The 19,993-nt window shown below is 36.4% G+C and overlaps 1 protein-coding gene across 3 annotated transcripts in view; it reads left to right on the top strand.

The window, feature by feature from the left end:
* zmym2.S (zinc finger MYM-type containing 2 S homeolog) overlaps positions 1 to 19,993 on the top strand; it is a 65,570-nt gene that overhangs the window by 14,986 nt on the left and 30,591 nt on the right. For all 3 annotated transcript variants that reach the window (XM_018250299.2, XM_018250301.2, XM_018250300.2), the window contains exons 4-6: positions 727 to 1,027; positions 6,237 to 6,399; positions 7,306 to 7,518. In XM_018250299.2, the coding sequence (XP_018105788.1) occupies positions 727 to 1,027; positions 6,237 to 6,399; positions 7,306 to 7,518 (677 nt within the window). The remainder of the gene's footprint in view (positions 1 to 726; positions 1,028 to 6,236; positions 6,400 to 7,305; positions 7,519 to 19,993) is intronic.

Here is a 19,993-nt window from a genome sequence, read left to right as displayed (position 1 = left end):
AACAATATCCGTAAGCAATTATAGCCACTGTGGAGTAAAAAGGCTGGAGTAATAATAACGTAATAACCTGAACTTCTGCTTTTCAGCTCTCTAACTCTGAGTTAGTCAGCGACTATAAGGGGGGCCACAAGGAACATAAGTGAGTTTGCAATTGATCCTAAGCATTCAGCTCAGATTCAAAAGCAAACAGTTATGACCCATGTCGCCCCCTCAAGTCTCTGGTTACCAGGCAGTAACCATTCAGTGAAAAGCAGGAAGTAGTGTTCTGGCTATTATGTTAGACATCCAGTCACTCAAGCCTTTATACGTTACATTTTTGGCTAACTAACTATATTAGAATTTTTTTTTTATTTTGCACTGCCTATCTACTTACCCAGTTTGTACTTACCCAGTTTGTACTTACCCAGTTTGTACTTACCCAGTTTGTACTTACCCAGTTTGTACTTACCCAGTTTGTACTTACCCAGTTTGTACTTACCCAGTTTTTATTTTTACACTGGACTGTTCCTTTAAGGTTAGTGGCACATTGGGAGATTGGGCACCTAGGTTTATTTCTGGGCTATGGTGGGCCACAATCTCCCCAAAATGCTTTCCCACCTGCAATAAAGGTAAATCACCAGTGGGAAAACATATGTAATGTTACTGGTGGTTTTATTTTTATTTGTTTATGCAAGCCATTATAACCCCTAATTTTTCTGTAAATTAATTGTATTTATTTTCCACCAGATTCCTGGATATCACAGTCTGCTTCATTTCCCAGGAACCAAAAGCAGACTGGAGTGGATGCTCTTTCACCTGTAGCCTCGCTTCCAAAACAGGTTTTCCAGCCTCCTCCACAACAACAGCAGCAGCAACAGCAGCCCCAAAAAGCTGTTAAAGTCACTTGTGCAAACTGCAAGAAGGCACTTCAGAAGGGCCAGACAGCATATCAGAGGAAAGGATCCACTCATCTGTTTTGTTCAACAGTTTGCTTGTCATCATTTTCACATAAGCCAGCCCCAAAGAAGCTCTGCACTATGTGTAAGAAGTAAGTATGCTTCCACATTTTTCATTAAGGGGTAATGCCATAATGATACTGTTCAAAAGTATCGTTCACCTTGAAACTGGCTTAAAATATAATTTTGAGATCCATTCAACAATTTACAATAAGTCTTCATTTTTTTTTTTTTTAATATGTATTCACATTTTTTTTATGGATCTCTCAAGCTTGAGCTCCAACTGCTCTCTGATTGCTATGGCTTAAATATGTGTCATGTTTTGCATTTTTTCCTCTTTCTGCATATATTCACCAAGCCCAAACTTGTATAGTTATAGGGCATATGAGGCAAACATGTTCCATATTGCACAATCCCATTCACTTTCGTGAAAAAAAAAAATGCCCTACAGAACTTAGAAATTTTGTTACAGGTGCTCTCATATAGCTTTTTAGGTAATAATTGCTCCCATGCACCTCTCAACAAATTTCCCATAAATTGAATTAAATGGAAAGTATTGTTACATTGTCTGACTCATAAGAAGGCTTTTGTATCAGATGTGAATTGTGGGAGAAAGACAAAAGGGGTAATTTACTCATCCTGGGGGCAAAACCTGGGGGGGGAAGTGGGGACACTTGGATTAAGGGGCACATTTACTAAACTCGAGTGAAGGATTCGAAGTAAAAAAAACTTTGAATTTCGAAAGTATATTTTGGGTACTTCGACCATCGAATAGGCTGCTTCGACCTTCGACTACGACTATTCGACCATTCGATAGTCAAAGTACTGTCTCTTTAAAAAAAACTGACTAGATACTTCGGTAGTTTAAACCTACCGAGGTACAATTTTAGCCTATTACCCATTACTTTAAGGTTTTTTTGATCTAAGGAAAATCCTTTGATCGATGGATTATAATCCTTCAAATCGTTCGATTTGAAGGATTCCATTGTTCCTTCAATCGTTCGATCACAGGATTTGTGGTAAATCCTACGAATTCGATATTCGAATTCGTAGGATTTTACCCCGAGGGTCGAATTTGAGGGTTTATTAACCCTCGATATTCGACCCTTAGTAAATGTGCCCCTAAGTGTTGCCTAATAAACGGACATGCTGCAGATCTCTGGTCTCTTAAAATGAGTGTGTGCAAAGTGCCCAAAATAAATGGCTAATTGTATCAATTGGTTATTATAAATGAATGTGCTGTTCAGTTTAATTTGACAGGGGTAAATTAGGGAAATAGAAGCCAACATTACTAAAAGTGAATTATGAAAATTTTAAATTTATTGTTTTTTAGGATTCTGCCATTGATTATGACCATTGTGAAAAACATTGCATTTTTTTTACATTGTTGGGCGTTTCTTTGAAGCTTAAATTTTTATAATAATGCAAAACTACCAAAAATGTATTTAATCAATGTAATGGTAAAGCAAATATAAGAATTTAGAAGCTCTTGAGTACATCGAGCAATAGATCTCCATTCCAACAAACAATGATTTGGCCAATGATTTGGCGATTGCACATTTACTGCCAGGGCTGAATTATACACCCATTTGACAAACAGTTGACGTCTACGCCGTTTTCAACTACTTCTTACTGTGACTACACTTAAATTAAAGGACAAGTATCATCAAAAAATTAAATTGTTTTAAAGTAATATAAATATAATGCAGTGTTGCCCTGCACTAGTAAAACTGCTGTGTTTGCTTCAGAAACACAACTATTGTCTATATAAATCTAGTCATATGAAAACGTTTGGGAACCCCTCTTAATTCTTTGGCGTTTTGTTTATTATTGGCTGAGCTATCAAAGTAGCAACTTCCTTTTAATATATAACATGCCTTATGGAAACACTGGCCAATACATATTAATGAAATACATACCACTGTTATATTTTTTGTTGAAAGTGGAGTAAAGTATTATGCAGAAAGAGAGGGGTTCCCAAACTTTTTCATATGACTGTAAGCTGTTGTGTAGCCATGGGGGCAGCAATTCAAAGTAGGAAAGGCTCAAATTACACAGCAGATAAGCTCTGTAGAACATAATGTTATCTGTTATCCATTATTTATCCTGTGCTATATAGTCTTAAACCTAAGTACATACCAAACCTAAGTACATACAGAGCTCCTATATAATATACAGGTATGGGACCTTAAGTCTACTAGAAAATCATTTAAACATTACACAACCCAATAAGCTGATGTTGCCTTCAATAAAGATTAATGATATCTTAGTTGGGATAAAGAACTGTACTGTTTTTTAATATTATAGAGAAAAAGGTAAAAAAAAATTAAAATTTGGATTATTTAGATAAAATGGAGTCTATGGGAGACTGCCTTTCCATAATTCAGAACGTTCTGGATAATGGGTTTTCTGAATAATGTATCCTATACCTGTATTGGAATGCTGACCATGTGCAAATCCTGATCTCCCCCCCCCCCCCATCATCCGTCCCTAGCCTCACTAATACTATTGTTAATATTATTGTTGCTGAAAGACTCCAATCTCTCTAACAATGTTACAAGATCAAGAAGAGAGGTTGTTGTAACCTAAAACGAAAATCCGTTTCATACTAAGCCTCTTGTTTTTTTGATTGAGATGATGGGCAGGCAGGTGTCTAGATACTTTTTCCATAAAGTGTTAATCATTTTCAAGTAAAAAATTTATTTTTCTCCTTTTATAATGTTGAGAAAACAAAATTATTTGTAAATTGTTTATCACATTGTAGTTGAAAGGGTGTTAGCGAATTTTGAGCTTTTGCTATTAAAGGGGAACTCCACAAAAAAATAACTTAAAGGGATCATGTCATGGGAAAACATGTTTTTTTCAAAATGCATCAGTCAATAGTGCTGCTCCAGCAGAATTCTGCACTGAAATCCATTTCTTAAAAGAGCAAACAGATTTTTTTTATATTCAATTTTGAAATCTGACATGGGGCTAGACATATTGTCATTTTCCCAGCTGCCTCAAGTCATGTGACTTGTGCCTGCACTTTAGGAGAGAAATTCTTTCTGGCAGGCTGCTGTTTTTCCTTCTCAATGTAACTGAATGTGTCTCAGTGGGACATGGGTTTTTACTATTTAGTGTTGCTACCAGGCAGCTGTTATCATGTGTTAGGGAGCGGTTATCTGGTTACCTTCCCATTGTTCTTTTGTTTGGCTGCTGGGGGGGTTATATCACTCCAACTTGCAGTAAAGAGTGATTGAATTTTATCAGAGCACAAGTCACATGACTTGGGGAAGCTGGGAAATCGACAATATGTCTAGCCCCATGTCAGATTTCAAAATTGAATATAAGAAAATCTGTTTGCTCTTTTGAGAAATGGATTTCAGTGCAGAATTCTGCTGGAGCAGCACTATTAACGGATTCATTTTGGATTTTTTTTTTTTCCCATGACAGTATCCCTTTAAGCTTTTTGAAAAGTAAACAAAGTTTGAAGGAACTTTGCAATATACATCAATTAAAAAATATGCTTTTCATGATTTTTATTGGTTTCTGACAGTTCCCTAAGCCTAGCCCCTTGCTCTCTTGCTGGTCTGTCTGACTACTTTGCTGAGCTTGCTGACTACTGTTGCTTTGTATCAACAGCCATCTGTCCTTGGCCTGCATCCTCCAAACCTCACAATTCCCTGCACATGGGATTTCAATATGGAACAGAACATCACAGTGCAATGCATTGTGGGTTATGTAGTTCGCTAGGCGACACAATCTCCCCGAATCTCCTTGTGTGGCCTTACCCTTAAAGGTCCACCATTAGACACTGAACAAAACACAGGAGAAGCTTCTCTTAAAGGAGAAGGAAAGTGAAAAAATAAATCAATCTCAGCGATAAGACTAACTGTTTAAACACTCACTGGACATCTTTAATCCGTTGTCCCTGGTCTCCAGTAGTAGGATATGCGCGCTGCCGAGAAAGAAGTACAGGACCTGGGTGACGTCACGGATTTTTCACTGTGCTACCTGCTTGTGCCAGCGGCAGTCTCGAATCGCAGTAAGCACAATTAGTTTCCATTGCGCATGTCTCTTAAGGCAGTTTGTTCCGATAGTTTGTGTGCTAAAGAGACATGAAAAGCTCCTTGGTTGTACAGTTAGGTGAGCTGTAAATTTAGCGATTTAACACTACTTTATAAAATCTGTTCAGGGAGGATGATTATCAAATTTGGCTTTCCTTCTCCTTTAATCGTATTGGCAAAATTAAATAAAGATGGTTTAATTTATAAAGGTTATTTAATTGTGCATAAAATGTGAAAGAGAAAAAGGATGTAATTAGAGCAGGGCTGTCCAACTGCCCCATCTGTGGCCCCTCACATGCTGTGTCTGTAAAATTTAAAAGGTTTCACTACAGAGATTAACGGTTTTGTGCATTGTCTAAACCTCATCCTCTGTATTGTTCACACCTATGATCCCCCTGCATTTGTGACATTTGTGACACCTCTGATCCTAAAGCCTGTACTGTTCACACCTGAGATCCAGACTGAAACTGTCCACATTGTTCACACTTTATTCAAAATGCTAATGAGGCACCAGCACTGTGTCAATGTATGTAGTACATATTAGAATGATAGCTTTCCCTGTTTCCTGCTCTGTTCTGCCTTCCCTCCCTGTGTGTGCCATTCTCTGCTTGCCCAGTGCTGCTTGGATGTGCCATTATCTGCTTGCCCTATGCTACCTGTGGAATGTAAGCCTGTTAGGGGGTTTGTTAGCATTTGGAAATTGTTGTTAAGGGCCCCTAAAGTGTTTAATCATGTGTTGGGGGGTGGTTGTATTATCCACAGGGGAGGATGAGGCATATGGATTTAAGGGTGTGTTTTAACATGACTTCAATTTTTCACATATGAGTGATGAGGGATTTCTCTGCAGTGAGCACCAACCATTTGGTTTTTTGGTGTGCTACCACCTTTAATGTGGATATGATCTTAAAAGTTATTGTGGTAACATGGGTGTGGTTTAAAAGGGGGAGTGGCCAAACTATGACTTCTATTGTCGGCCCTCCACCACATTGGCCAGTAACATTTTTGCCCTCTATACCACAGAAGTTGGACAGCACTGAACTATATCACAGATTTTAGGATTGTATAATTTTGAGCCTACTGCTTAGCTTCCCTAAAACTTGCAGTTCTAATCCACCAATTAGCCATAACTGAAGTAAAATAATAAGTTTTGCTGTTTTGTTTATATTTTATTCATGAATGACACCTAAGCAACTGCTATTAAAAGTTTTCATTGCTGATTTGTAATACAAAAATGTTCCTATTTGTTTTCCAGGGATATTACGATGATGAAAGGGACAATTGTTGCCCAGGTTGATTCAAGTGAATCCTTTCAGGAGTTTTGTAGTACATATTGTTTGTCTCTATACGAGGATAAACAGAATGCTTCCAAGAATCAGAACAAATCAAGATGCACTATTTGTGGCAAATTGACAGAGGTAATTTACGTTCATCTATCCAATAAAAGAATATTGCTGCATCCTCTATTCAGATATAGATACATGTATATAGGACTCCAATTCACTTTAAAACTGGGCTTACAAGTGTGTATAGGAGGAAAATATTCTTCCCAAATCTCACCTTGAAGGGATTGTCATGATTTTTATGATGTTGTTTTTATTTTTAAATTACACTGTTTACACTGCAAATAATTCACTCTACTATATCACATTTAATTCCTGAACCATCAAGTGTATATCGCTGTGTAGGAGCCATCACAAGTCATTTTGCCTGGTCATGGGCTTTCAGAAAGAGCCAGCACTTTAGAACTGCTTTCTGGCAGGCTGTTTTCTCCTACTCAATATGTCGCAGTGGGACCTGGACTTTACTATTGAGTGCTGTTCTTAGATCTACCAGGGAGCTATTACCTTCCCATTGTTCTGTTGTTAGCCTGCTGGGGGGGGGGGGTGATATCACTCAAACTTCAGTCACTCTTTACTTCTGTACTGGTTGATCAGAGCACAAGTCACATGACATGGGGCAGCTGGGAAATTGACAAAATGTCTAGCCCCATGTCAGATTTTGAAATTAAATATAAAAAAGTCTGTTTGCTCTTTTGAGAAATGGATTTCAGTGCAGAATTCTGCTTGAGCAGCACTATTAACTGATACCTTTTGAAAAACAAACAAACATATTTTTGCCCATGGCAGTATCCCTTTAAGTGGGCTTCAGGCTACAGAACCACACTGGCACTATTCCAGGGCTGTTTGTGGGACCCACTGATCTAAAGGTATATTGTTAGAATACCCCTGTGGTTTTTTTTTTCCAAATGTTCAAAAATATGCAGTGGATGTTTTTTCATGTTAACACTATTTGATCTAAATAATCCCTTTTTTTCCCTACAGATTCGCCATGAGGTTAGCTTTAAAAACATGACACACAAGCTTTGTAGTGATCACTGCTTCAACCGATACAGGATGGCGAATGGCTTAGTCATGAATTGCTGTGAGCACTGTGGTGAATACTTGCCAAGCAAAGGAGCTGGAAATAATATACTTATGGTCGATGGCCAATGGAAGAGGTTTTGCAGCCCTGCCTGCCTCAGTGATTTTAAGATGGTAAACTCTTTTTCAAGTTATCCCAAGTTACGCTACTGAAAGAAAGAAAAAAAAAAATCACTATTTTGATCCTTTCGGTACTGCTGATTATACATTGGTGCCAAAGTCCTTCAATAGGTTAACAATTCAGCAATTCTGTATCTCTTATATGTAAGCACCAAGAAAAAAAAATCTGGAACAAATGAAACATACCACATTTTGTCACGCTGTCGTTGTGTTTAAAAGTTGTAGATCAAATTGAAATGATTGCTTTGTGAAGGTACATCTTGTAATAATTCACCAGGAAGACAATACTTTCAAAAAGGGGACATTATATTAAGTAATTATTTGAGAGAACACGCGTTTTAAATACCATATTTAAATTAAGCTTCCTATGTAGATTTATATAATCGGTTTTTTTTTACTAACCACTTATGTAAAATACAAGAAAAATATCAAACTTTTAAACAGGCTATATCTTCCTTTTATAAAAACATCGATTTGGTACCTAAGTCAAGGTTTCACCTATATAAAAATTATACAAGAAAAGCATATAAATATAGTTTGTATATATATAAAGTTATGATTAAATTTCAAACTAGTTTAGGTTCCGGTCATGTGTTAAACTATTATGAATATATGGAATCATATCTTTTCTGCTAAGACTGAATAAATGATAAGTCAGACCCCCCATGCAGACCTTATATTAATACATTTATTAATAATATGATTAGTACATTTTGTGTCTTTTTAACCAAATATGTTAAAGAATATTTAACTTCAGATATTAATCACCTTTAAAAGCCTTATAAATTGTAGGTTTATGTAGATGACTGAACTTATTTAAGATTTATTTAGAATTACGCTAAATTATTTATCACATGCTATGGTTTTTTTTTTAAAATGACTACACATTTTTGCAGCAGGTATATTTATTACACAATTATGCGTGTATATGATATGTGCATAGTGCACAGATAGGGGGTTATTTACTAAACTCTGAATGAAAAATCACGAAAAAATTAGTTTTTTTTAAATATAAAATTGGACTTTTAAAAAATCACAAATTTTTTGGAATTTATTAAACCCAGAGGATGGAAAAGTCTGAATCTGAAAATCCGGCATCTCAGACCTGTTGAGAATGCATATAAGTCAATTGGGGAAGTCCCAATGATTTTTTGATGTGCGCTGGGTTTCGTGCAATATCCCAAAGTTTTAGGGTGAAAATTTTAAAAAAAATGAGAAAATCGGATGAAAAATTCTGAAAAAACGGATTTTTTTACTGCAAATTTTCGAGAAAATGTAATAATAAATAAGCGTAAAAAAACCCCTAGCAGATTTGATCGGAGTTTGTAGCAGAAAATATTGAGATCAATTCAGATAAATAACCCCCATAGTGTGTTTTGTGGTGATTCATGATTTCTGACCATCAAAATAAATGCCTGTGAGTAGGGCTAGTGTTTTGCAATTGTGTTGTAGGTACAGACGTGCTAATATATGAAAAGATTGTATGTGGATTGTTTGGTACATTACAAAGACTTTGTTGGGATAATGCATGTCTTTCCAGGTGGACAGAATCTTTGAAATTGTACTGAATTGTAAGGTTTTAGTTTTAAGCAACTTTAGCTTGCAGAGTGTGAGAATATATTATACATTGCTTTCTAGTCACAGTAAATTCTATGTTGTGTCTGCATTCAAGCAGGTTAGGCTACACACAGGCTGACATGATTGTTTAGCCCTAATAAATGAGCCATCAGGCTGATCAGCCAGTGAATCCTGAGAGTCTTGGTTAGTCTGTCGAGTAATTTATTAAAATTAAAGGAAAACTATACCCAAACAATGTAGGTCTCTATAAAAAGATATTGCATAAAACAGCTCATATGTAAAACCCTGCTTCATGTAAATAAACCATTTTCATATTTTTTTTAGTAGTATGTGCCATTTGGGTAATCACAAATAGAAAATTGCCATTTTAAAAAAATAAGGGACACCCCATGGGATCCTACAATTCATGGTGCACACAAACAAACCATACATGTTAGGTCACATGAGCCAATTAACAGACAGAGTTGTGTCTTTTGCTTCCACACTTCTTCCTGTTACAGTTAGAGTTGCAGTATTTCTGGTCAGGTGATCTCTGAGGCAGCACACAGACCATCACTAAATGGTGGCTCAAGGCAAGAGATGTAAAAGGGCAATATTTACTTTAATATATATTCCAGTTTGGTAAGATTCTTTAATATGCCACTTAAATTGATATAAACTGTTGCTTAAATATTCATTTTGGGGGTAAAGATTTCCTTTAACCATATAAACCATAGCCCTTCACTAATCGTTAATCGTGCACTTGTTTTGTGTTACCCATCCAATATATGTTACCAGTTTGGCTTTCATATGGGAATATTTTTTCATCTGGGAGACTTCTCATTTCTGTACTTATGGTGTAAGTGTTGATGCAGTTTGTTGTTTAAAGATTGTGATATGTGTATATATAGATATCTAAACTTTTGCGTTCTGGTTAATGCTTCTAAATTACACCCAGCATAATGAATACAGTATTTTTAGTATATGTACGGTTCAAAATTCCTTTGAGACTGGAAGCATAGGGAATGCACATTTTGCACGCAATTCCATGGAGGTGTGTTCCTACATATTGCTTTTAATTACTGGAACAGGGTGGTTCTGGTACTGCTTTGACTGTCTGTCTGCATTTTGTTATGCAAATACTTTAATTTTAAATTGGTAGAATTGGGGTGTAGCCGGTTTATTTTTTTTATTTTTAGTACACACTGTACAAATCATGTATATTGTAATTTTGTTATACTCATTGCTTTTCATTTTCTTCTTGCACCATAATGATTATGGTTGCTTTCTTGAAACACATAGAATTGTTATACTATTTGTTTAACACATAGTTTTTGCTAAGGGAGAACTAAAGCTTAACCAAAGAAGCTAGAAATGTTTTACATTATGTTTTGGGTTTCTGTACCAGCCCAAGGCAACCATAGCCCTTTAGCAGTAAAGATCTGTGTCTCCAAAGATGCCCCTGTAGCTCCCCATCTTCTGTTCTGCTGATTCACTGCACATGCTCTGTGCTGCTATCACTTACTGAGCGTAGGGACCCACTCACAATATACCGAACACATAGATACAAATGTCACAATATAAGGCCGTTTAGTAATTAATACAGATAATTACTACACGGCAGCACAGAAACCAGTGCAATTAGCATCAGAATTTAATAATCAGCCCTGAAGCATCAGCTTATATTACAGGCCAACCTTATTGTCTGCTTGATAATTTGTGACAACCCCTAAGCTTAGCTTCTCAACAGCTGCTCAGAGGCCACTGAGCATGTGAGTGTCACAGACACTTTCCAAGATGGTGACCCCCTGTGACAAGTTTGAAGTCCTGGAACATTGCTGCTTTTGAAAAGCTGAAACTTTTGGTTGGTACAATAAGTTTATTATTTAAAATATGGCATTTTTAGCCATATTCATTTCTAGGCTTTAGTTCTCCTTTAAACCATTAGTGGAGCAACTAAAGTTCCAATTATTCATTGCCAAATGTTACTGTCTTGGGACATAGGACTATTGTGCAGATTCCCTCTAGCTATCTGCCGGATGCTCTAAATTATAGCTCTCAGACCTTTTTTCTTCCAGCATAATCCTTCTCCTCCAAGCCTCAGGCATAGCATGTGCACCCTGCAATCCAACAGTTGGATGTCCTACAGGCTAGCCATTTTTACAAGAAAAAAGCGAGACTAGAAGGCTGTAAAAGAATAATGTGCATTCTGAGAGCTTGTGTAAGTGGTCCTGCTTGGGAGGTACATTTATCAAGGTTCGAATTTCAAATTCACGTGAGTTTTTTTTTTAAACTCCCCTAAACTCCCATAAATCCGAAATTCGATAGTAGGAATTTATTAGTAACATCAATTTTTTTTTAAATTTAAACTACCGGAAAACTCAAATTGAAATCTATGTGATTTATAAAAACTCGATTCTCAGGAATGCTACAAACCTCACCAAACTGATCCCTGGACCTTTGACTTGTACAGTAATTTGGCAGGTTTTAGGTGGCAAATAGTCTAATTTTCAGTTCGACCCTTAATAAATCTGCCCCAATGTATCAATCAAATATAAAGGAAGGGAAGAAATTGTGATGCTCATGACAATAGGTGACCGCTTTTGTGGTTGATAAGGCTCTTTGATTTGTACAGGGGACATAGAAAAAGATAGTAGCCTGAGTATTGACAAGCAAAAGTGAAAAAAAAATTTGTCCCTATGTCAAAAAAAAAATGTTGTGCCGTTTTGCAAATTTTCGTTTAATGTGAGGGAGGGAAAACACAGATTAAATGAGCAGTTCATCTTTGAAAAACTTCCAAGTAATACTTAAAGGGGATGTAAAGGCAAAAAAATAAAATCCCATTTTTACATTCTTTAATGAAAAAGAAACCTATCTCCAATATACTTTATTAAATAATGCAGTTAGGAAACTTCAGACGGTCCCTAACTGCTGTGCAGGAAAACAATAACACTTTCAAAGGACAGGGGGGAGCCCCCACCTTACTTCCCAGAACTCGAGCAGCTTTGTTTGTTTCCCTGTAACAACTGTGTAGATTTGTATCCACAGACCCAGTGTAGTCTGTATATTCTGATTATTAATCAGTCTTGCTGTATTGGCTTCTGGCAGATGATATTTGACTTGTGCTGTTTTGGTCATTTATGACCATCCCTCAGCTTAACCTCCCAACTGAAGCCCAGACCACACTGAGCATGTGCACAGTCTTGGTCTTGAAAAGATGTTTAACAAACTTGCAAGATGGTGACCCGCTGCGCCAAATTTAAAAGCATAAATCATTTGTTTAATTGGGCTTCTGGTGCAGTAAGTGCATGTTTATATTTAGTATACAAAATACAGCATTTTCTAAAATTATTCTATTTTAGACTTTAGTTGCCCTTTAAAAGGTAGTAATATTTTTTTTTTAGTCTTATATTTTTTAAAAGGTTTTCTAAAATTTAGTAAATTCTCCTCCTGATATAATCTCTGCAAGTTGTTACTAAAATTGTGCTTTACATAGTTTATACATCTACATTTGTCCCTGACCCAGTGGAGCTTATGGTCTAATCCTATTCGTGCACAGTATTATCAATTACTTCAGGAGTAGACATTATATATTCATTTTCTCCGCAACATCAGAGAAATGGCAGCAACTAATGTATCTATTGTATGTTGTAATTTATGGTGTTAGCAGTCTGCATTAGTGATCTGCTACTGGGAAACTTGAAAGGGAGAAATGAAATGAATTCCTTTTTAAAGGAGACATTTTGTGTAAAAAATAAGAATGTACCAGTGCGTTATACTCATTTAGACTTAGAGGAATTGTGCTTAAAAAAGTAGCGTTTGAGGCTGATTTATTGAATATTTCTGCAAAAACCGTAATAATCCCTCCCTTCCACTTCCTGCTCCCTGAATTCCCAGGCTGTGCAGGGGAGCCGGCGCTTCTCGGCTCACTGCACTGTAGCACAAGAACCAATCAGAAGCTATCAGGACCTGATAGGGAACTGAAGCCTGTGCTTTTGTGACTGCAGGCCTGTGATTGGCTGTCCCCCTCCTACTGTGGCAGGGACTGTTAGGACACACCCACCCCTCATTTGAAACCGGGACCAGTGAACAGCTATCGGGAGCTCCAATTAAGGGGCTATTTTTAAAGATATACATTTTTAGCACCATGTAAAAGTAGCACCATATATTACTTATAATTGACTACACAATAAGGGTTTTTTTTTAATTTATCCTATAGGTCTCCTTTAAATTATAATTTTAGCAAAACCATAAAAAAAATTTACTCTCATAATTTCCCCTTAAGAGTTAAAGCTTTTTAAAAATAATTACTTTTCCTGTATTTTTATTGGTTTAAGAATACTTTGCATTTGCAATGGGACATTACAGTGTGATTGGCTCCTGTATATGTCTTGGTGGATGGCTGCATCCACATTATATTTCTAGATAAACAAGAGTGTTTCTATCTTATCTCATCTTGATTGATACAGCTTACTGTGCGATACTTTTGTCTTTAAAGGGATCCTGTCATCGGAAAACATGTTTTTTTTTCCCAAAACGCATCAGTTAATAGTGCTACTCCAGCAGAATTCTGCACTGAAATCCATTTCTCAAAAGAGCAAACAGATTTTTTTTAATTCAATTTTGAAATCTGACATGGGGCTAGACATTTTGTCAATTCCCAGCTGCCCCTGGTCATGTGACTTGTGCCTGCACTTTAGGAGAGAAATGCTTTCTGGCAGGCTGCTGTTTTTCCTTCTCAATGTAACTGAATGTGTCTCAGTGAGACATGGGTTTTTAGTATTGAGTGTTGTTGTTAGATCTACCAGGCAGCTGTTATCATGTGTTAGGGAGCTGTTATCTGGTTACCTTCCCATTGTTCTTTTGTTTGGCTGCTGGGGGGGTGGAAGGGAGGGGGATGATATCACTCCAACTTGCAGTACAACAGTAAAGAGTGATTGAAGTTTATCAGAGCACAAGTCACATGACTTGGGGCAGCTGGGAAATTGACAAAATGTCTAGCCCCATGTCAGATTTCAAAATTGTATATAAAAAAATCTGTTTGCTCTTTTGAGAAATGGATTTCAGTGCAGAATTCTGCTGGAGCAGCACTATTAACTGATTCATTTTGAAAAAAAATGTTTTTTCCCATGACAGTATCCCTTTAACTAGTTCTAGGTTTTGGGAACAGGACTTCACATTGGTGAAGAAGTAGAATGTTGTGGAACTAATATCGTAAGCTGTCCTGTTTAAAAAAAAAAAAAAAAAAAAAAGAGGTTCTAAATACAGTAAATTTGAGTTGAGGGTGAAATACTTTTACAGCTTGGTCTCGATATTCATGACCTGCAGCTTGGGATGGTAATTGTTTCACCATTTCTGTGTGTAAACTGATAAATGTTATTTGTAGAGTTCATCTGGCAATTTTTATTCTGTTACTGTATGTTTTTTTTTGTTGTGTAGCACTAAATTCTAATAATTTTCTTTATGCCAATGTTTGCATACATTTATTCTGTAGGCAAAAAAGTAGAACTGTAACTTGTATACTAATGTCATTAAAGTATCAACATTTTATTAAAAAAATAAAGCGTTGATGTAATTTATTTCAGCCTGCCATCCTGTGGTTTCTATGCTGAACACTTGTGCTTTATAATACTTCATTCTATTTGTACCGATATAGTGCTACAATTGCTATTTGAAAATCTAGTTCTGTGCACTGCAAATAAGTTGGGTCATTCGATGGAAGTAGGGATCCACCGAATCCAGGATTCGGTTGGGGATTCGGCCACCCCTTATTTGCATATGCCAGTTAGGGGTGGGTAGGGAAATCACGTGACTTTTTGTCACAAAACAAGTAAGTAAAAAATGCTTTTCCCTTACCACCCCTAATTTGCATATGCAAATTGGGGTTTGGTTCGATATTCTGCCAAATCTTTTGCAAAAGGGTTTGGCCGAATCCAAAATAGTGGATTCGGTGCATCCCTTGATGGAATGTAGTTTTTCCTCAATGTTAATGAAAGTTCTTGACTATGGTTTGCCTTCGTTCACCACAAATATTTTGGGACCAAAATTTGTTTTCTTTGCTCATCTGAGTTTGTAAAGCATTGGTGTGCTGTAGACTACATAACTTTTTGTCAAAGAGGAGATATCAGAAAATACTAAGTCTGCATTCAGATATTCTAGAGCGCCTCAGAATTTAAGATTTTTCCTTCAGAGTAATTTTCTATTAGTACAAAAAGCTACGTCAACACTATGGAGCAGATTTATCAAGGGTCGAATAGTAAATTAGAATTTTCGAGTTTAAAAATTCACACGTTCGAATTTGAATCCTCCTATTCGAATGCAAATAAGAATGTGAGATTTATGAGACCTCAACATGGAAACAGTCCTAATTCGAAAGTTCGCCACCTAAAACCTGCCGTCAATGACATTGTACCATTTGGAGATGTTAAAGGGGACCCGTCACCCAAAAAAATTATTCAAAATTCTATTTTATCACATGTTTCAAGCAAAATTAACTTTAATTACACTATATACATTATTTGAATCTTTTTTCCTTCAGTCTAATAATGCTAATTATAGCAAGCAGGCAGGAGCCATTTTGTGGACACTGTTAAGACAAGTCTTGTATCATCTCAGAATCTTGTTTGTGCACCAGAATGGGGGACCTGATGTCCATCCCCATGCCCTGGCTACATAATTAAACAGCGAAGAGAAGGGGTGAATGTGGGAAAAACAGGGACATCTTGTTAGTGCTGAATAGAAAGTGAAAGTAATTGCTTGCCCTGCCTCTATGCCTAAGGCATAGAGGAGGGGCAGACAATACTTGATTGACAGCTGAGATGTACACCAGCTATGAATGCTTTGATAAAAAACAGATATTGGATTTCATGTTTAATTTAAAAAGGACTTTTATTATACAGCTTTTTGTGTCTGGGTGACAGGTCCCCCTTTAATAGCATACCTGACATCGAGTTTTGTTTTTTTTCCGGAGAAAAACATGATTCGTATGAATCAAATATGATTCAAATTTTCGTGTCGGAACTATTCGATCGAATATTTTCACATTCTAATTTTTTTTTCTTAAATAACCTCCCAGTCCAGTTGTGAGTATATTCAAATTAAAAAAAATTCACATGAATTGGAAATTCGACCTTTACATCTATCTATGGCTTTCATATAAATATAGACAGATTTTATGTGTTCGTGTATTTGAAATTTAAATTCTTCTATTTATTTAACCAGAGACTTTTTTTTAAAAAATATTAATTCAATTTGCTAAAGTGCTCAGAAAATTAATTTTACATTGTTGTAGGGCTGGATATATTTATTTTTGCACTGCTGGTATTATGGGTGTGTTCAGCAATATTGGTACACTGTTATACAGATAGGAATATGTTCCATTTTATCAGCAGAAAGCTTTTCCAAGTACAGTTGTAATCAGGAGCATAACTATAGAGGAAGCAGGGGGCCCAGGAGGCATTGGGGCCCCATGAAGCCCTAATTAACATAGAATTTCAATAAATATTTGTATAACAGGTCAACTTATAGACATTTTGGGGGCCTGAAAGATAATTTAATCTAGTTACACCACTGCTTGCAATAAAAGTAAATGGGTTTCAGTGAAAGGTAATTGATCCAACTTCTGGGATGTTGGTGCAAATTGTGGGTGTATTTCTAGAAACCCTGGCGTCTAGTAGTGCGTGACTGTTGCTGTCTGTTGAAACTGTCGCATATTTACGTTTACCAGAAAACATTTTCTCCCTGGAAGGACACTAGGACGCACATTTATCAAAGGTCGAATTTCGAGTTCATGTGAGTTTTTAAAAACTCCCATAAACTCCCATGAACTTGAAATTCGACCAATCAAAATTTATTAAAACTATCAAAACTCTAGTGAATAGGATTGACCCAAAAACTCGTCAGGAAGGCTGCAAACAACTCCAAATTGGTCCCAGGACCTCTTCCATGGACTAAAACAGCTATTCGGCAAGTTTTAGGTGGCGAATAGTCAAATTAAGAGTCCTTAAAGGACCAGTGTAAGATAAATCTTGAAAATCTAATTCATATTTTTAAAAATAGCTCGAAGTCTAATTTTAACAATTCCCTAGTCGAATTTGACCATTTTGGCCATGAAAAAACTCGAAATTCAAAATTAAATTTGAATTTCCACTTTGACCCTTGATAAATGTGTCCCTTAAACTAACTATTGTTTCCCAAAGTACAGTTCAGTGTTCGAAGAAAGAAAAAGAACAGTTCATTGATCTATATTATTACATGAGAAAAGGCGAACAGAAAAATCCACATGTATTTATATTGATTGTGTGGGTAAATACAGTAGAACCCTGCATTTAAGTTCTCCAAGGGGCCGACCAAAGAGAACACAAATTCTGAGAAAAAAAAGCATGGAGAGTTCGAGCACAAATAACCTGTGAATAATCCGGGAAATGTAAATTCAGGGTACATAAAATCGGGGTTCTAGTGTATGCGTATTAGTGTCATGGTGAGCCTTATAAAGAGAAGTGGTCTAGATAGTCCAAATGAAGGAGCAAATGCAGCAGCAGTATTTAAGTACTGAGATGAACTTCAGCTGATTAAACCAAAGGGTCCACCATATCACGGATTTGCTTTATCAGGTGAGTATCGATGCAAGTCTCAAATAATCATCACTTTCTGCAGAAAGCGGAAGCCCACATCTGAGAGATTGGAATGCCCCTTGTATTAATCAGCTGGAAGTGCTCTGCATCAGATTTTCTTGCCGCAAAGGTGACCAGTCATTGATATCTTTCAATATTTTTGTGATTTTCAAGGTATTTATGTAATTTTTTTATGTGATCCATTACATAAATTGCACGTCGTATTATTATTATTTTTTTTTTTTTTTACTTTTTTGCAGCTGTCCGTTTCCAATTGCACCTTTTTATGTCTCGTTTCTGTGAATCTTGAGCTCCTTTGATATATTTGTAGTTATGCTTTGTGTTTGTTTTGTGTGCTTGCTTTGTTTCCCTACCTTCTTTGGCTTTGCTCTTTTTTGGTATATGAATACCGTATTTTTCTTTAACTATCGTTAACTTCTCTAAGCACGTCTGCAAAGTCAACTGAAAGGTCCAATCCATGTTAGCCCCCCCCCTCCCCCCCCAAGGAATGTAATGACTTACATGATAACCCTGTACAGGTGCTCCTGTTAGCAGAAAGCTTCACTTGCTAGGGGTACTTGCGAGCCATCCTCCTTTTTTCTTTAAAATCCAGCCACTGTCATATGCGCAGTGGAGCAAAAAATACTGCTTTTTTTTTGTTAAGCTCTGCTGCATCAGCAGAAGGAAGAGGATCTCTTGCTTGTAAGTACCCCACACTGAGGCAGTTTTCTGCTCACAGGGGCACCAGCCTGGTGTACCAGGTAAGTCCTTTGGGGGGGGTGCCTTAACATTTGCCACCCCCCATGGATTTATCATTTAAGTTTATTTTCTATTTTAATGTCTGAGATATTAGCACTTTGTGTATTTTCTCTCCACCTCAAGGTCATTTCCGAAAACCTTAATTTGATAATAAGAATTAATAATTTTGTACCCTGGTGAAGTTGATACACTTTTAATTTGTGTGCCCTGTTTGCAGCGATAATGAGTGGATTTTGCCCCTAAAATGCATTTTCATCCTGAAATCTGTACACAGGCTGATGCAGTTCCAGTCGATGGAGCTACATCAAGTAGCCAGTTGTATTTTATGTTTTATGTACAAATCACAGGCTGAGAAAATCAGGTAATTCACATTGTGTGCACAATAAAGGGAACCTTTACAAGTAACAAAAAAAAAAAAAAAAATCAAATATATAAAACTCAAACAAATTTTACCGACTCGATAACTCATTCAATTCGGATTGAATTAGACTAAACTCGAATCTCTGGAAAAAAATGTCAGGAAGGCTAATAACATCTTCAAATTGATTAGTGGACCTCTCCCATTGACTTACACATGAACTTGGCTGGTTTAAGGTGGCGAATAGTCGAATTTGAATTATTCCAAGGGTATAGGTTTTCTCAAAAATTCGAATATGAGAGTTTTGACCAAAAAAAAGAGAATTTTGAATTCGTATTTCCTATTCGACCCTTAATAAATCTGCCCCTAAATATTTAAACAAGTAAATCTTGCAGAGCATGCAGATTAATGCGAACCCTGAATGGCCTGATTCTGTGCATCTCTAATTCATATAGGTTTTATGATTAAAATAAGTCCAAAAGAATGACCACAAAAACTAGGAGCAAGGTGCAAAAAAGACTCATTTAAGACTGGAGCACTTACTTTTGTAATCCTTGTTATGCGAGTTTGTACCAGGCATGCAGCTACACTGGACTACAGTATCTTCATCGGAAGTAAGAGGATAAAGCATTATGGTTGCCAAACAATTTGTTCTACTTCCTAAACTGGTTAACGTGGACCAGGTTAACCAGTTAACACTTTTATATAAAACTTTACAAAAAAACATTTGAATTGTTTTGTGGAAAAAGTAAAAATATATTCTCTATTCTATTCTTTGGCCTCTTTTGCAGTTATAGTTTCAAATAATATTAATCCATGTTAACCAGTTCTAACACCCAGCATCCAGTCACTATTTCCATGAAATAGCAGGGACAAGGCAAATAGGGAACTCCTTCATTTTCTCACAGTTGGAGGCACATTTATCAAAGGAAGAATTTTCTAATTCATGTGAGTTTTTAAAAACTCCCCCAATCTCTCAGAAATTCAACCAGTCTAAATTTATTGAAAAAAAAAATAGAATTTTTCAAACTCGGCTGAATTAAATCGACCTGAAAACTCAAATTGAATTTGAATCGAATTAGATTCCAATTTTAAAAACTCAATTTAATTTTTTTTATCTGAAAAAAACCATGAATGTCAGGCTGCAAGCAACTCCAAATTGATTCCTGGATGTCTCCCATTG

This window comes from Xenopus laevis, chromosome 2S (genome assembly GCF_017654675.1).
Source record: "Xenopus laevis strain J_2021 chromosome 2S, Xenopus_laevis_v10.1, whole genome shotgun sequence".
Lineage (NCBI taxonomy): Eukaryota > Metazoa > Chordata > Amphibia > Anura > Pipidae > Xenopus > Xenopus laevis.
This window is presented reverse-complemented; position numbering and strand designations above follow the sequence as displayed.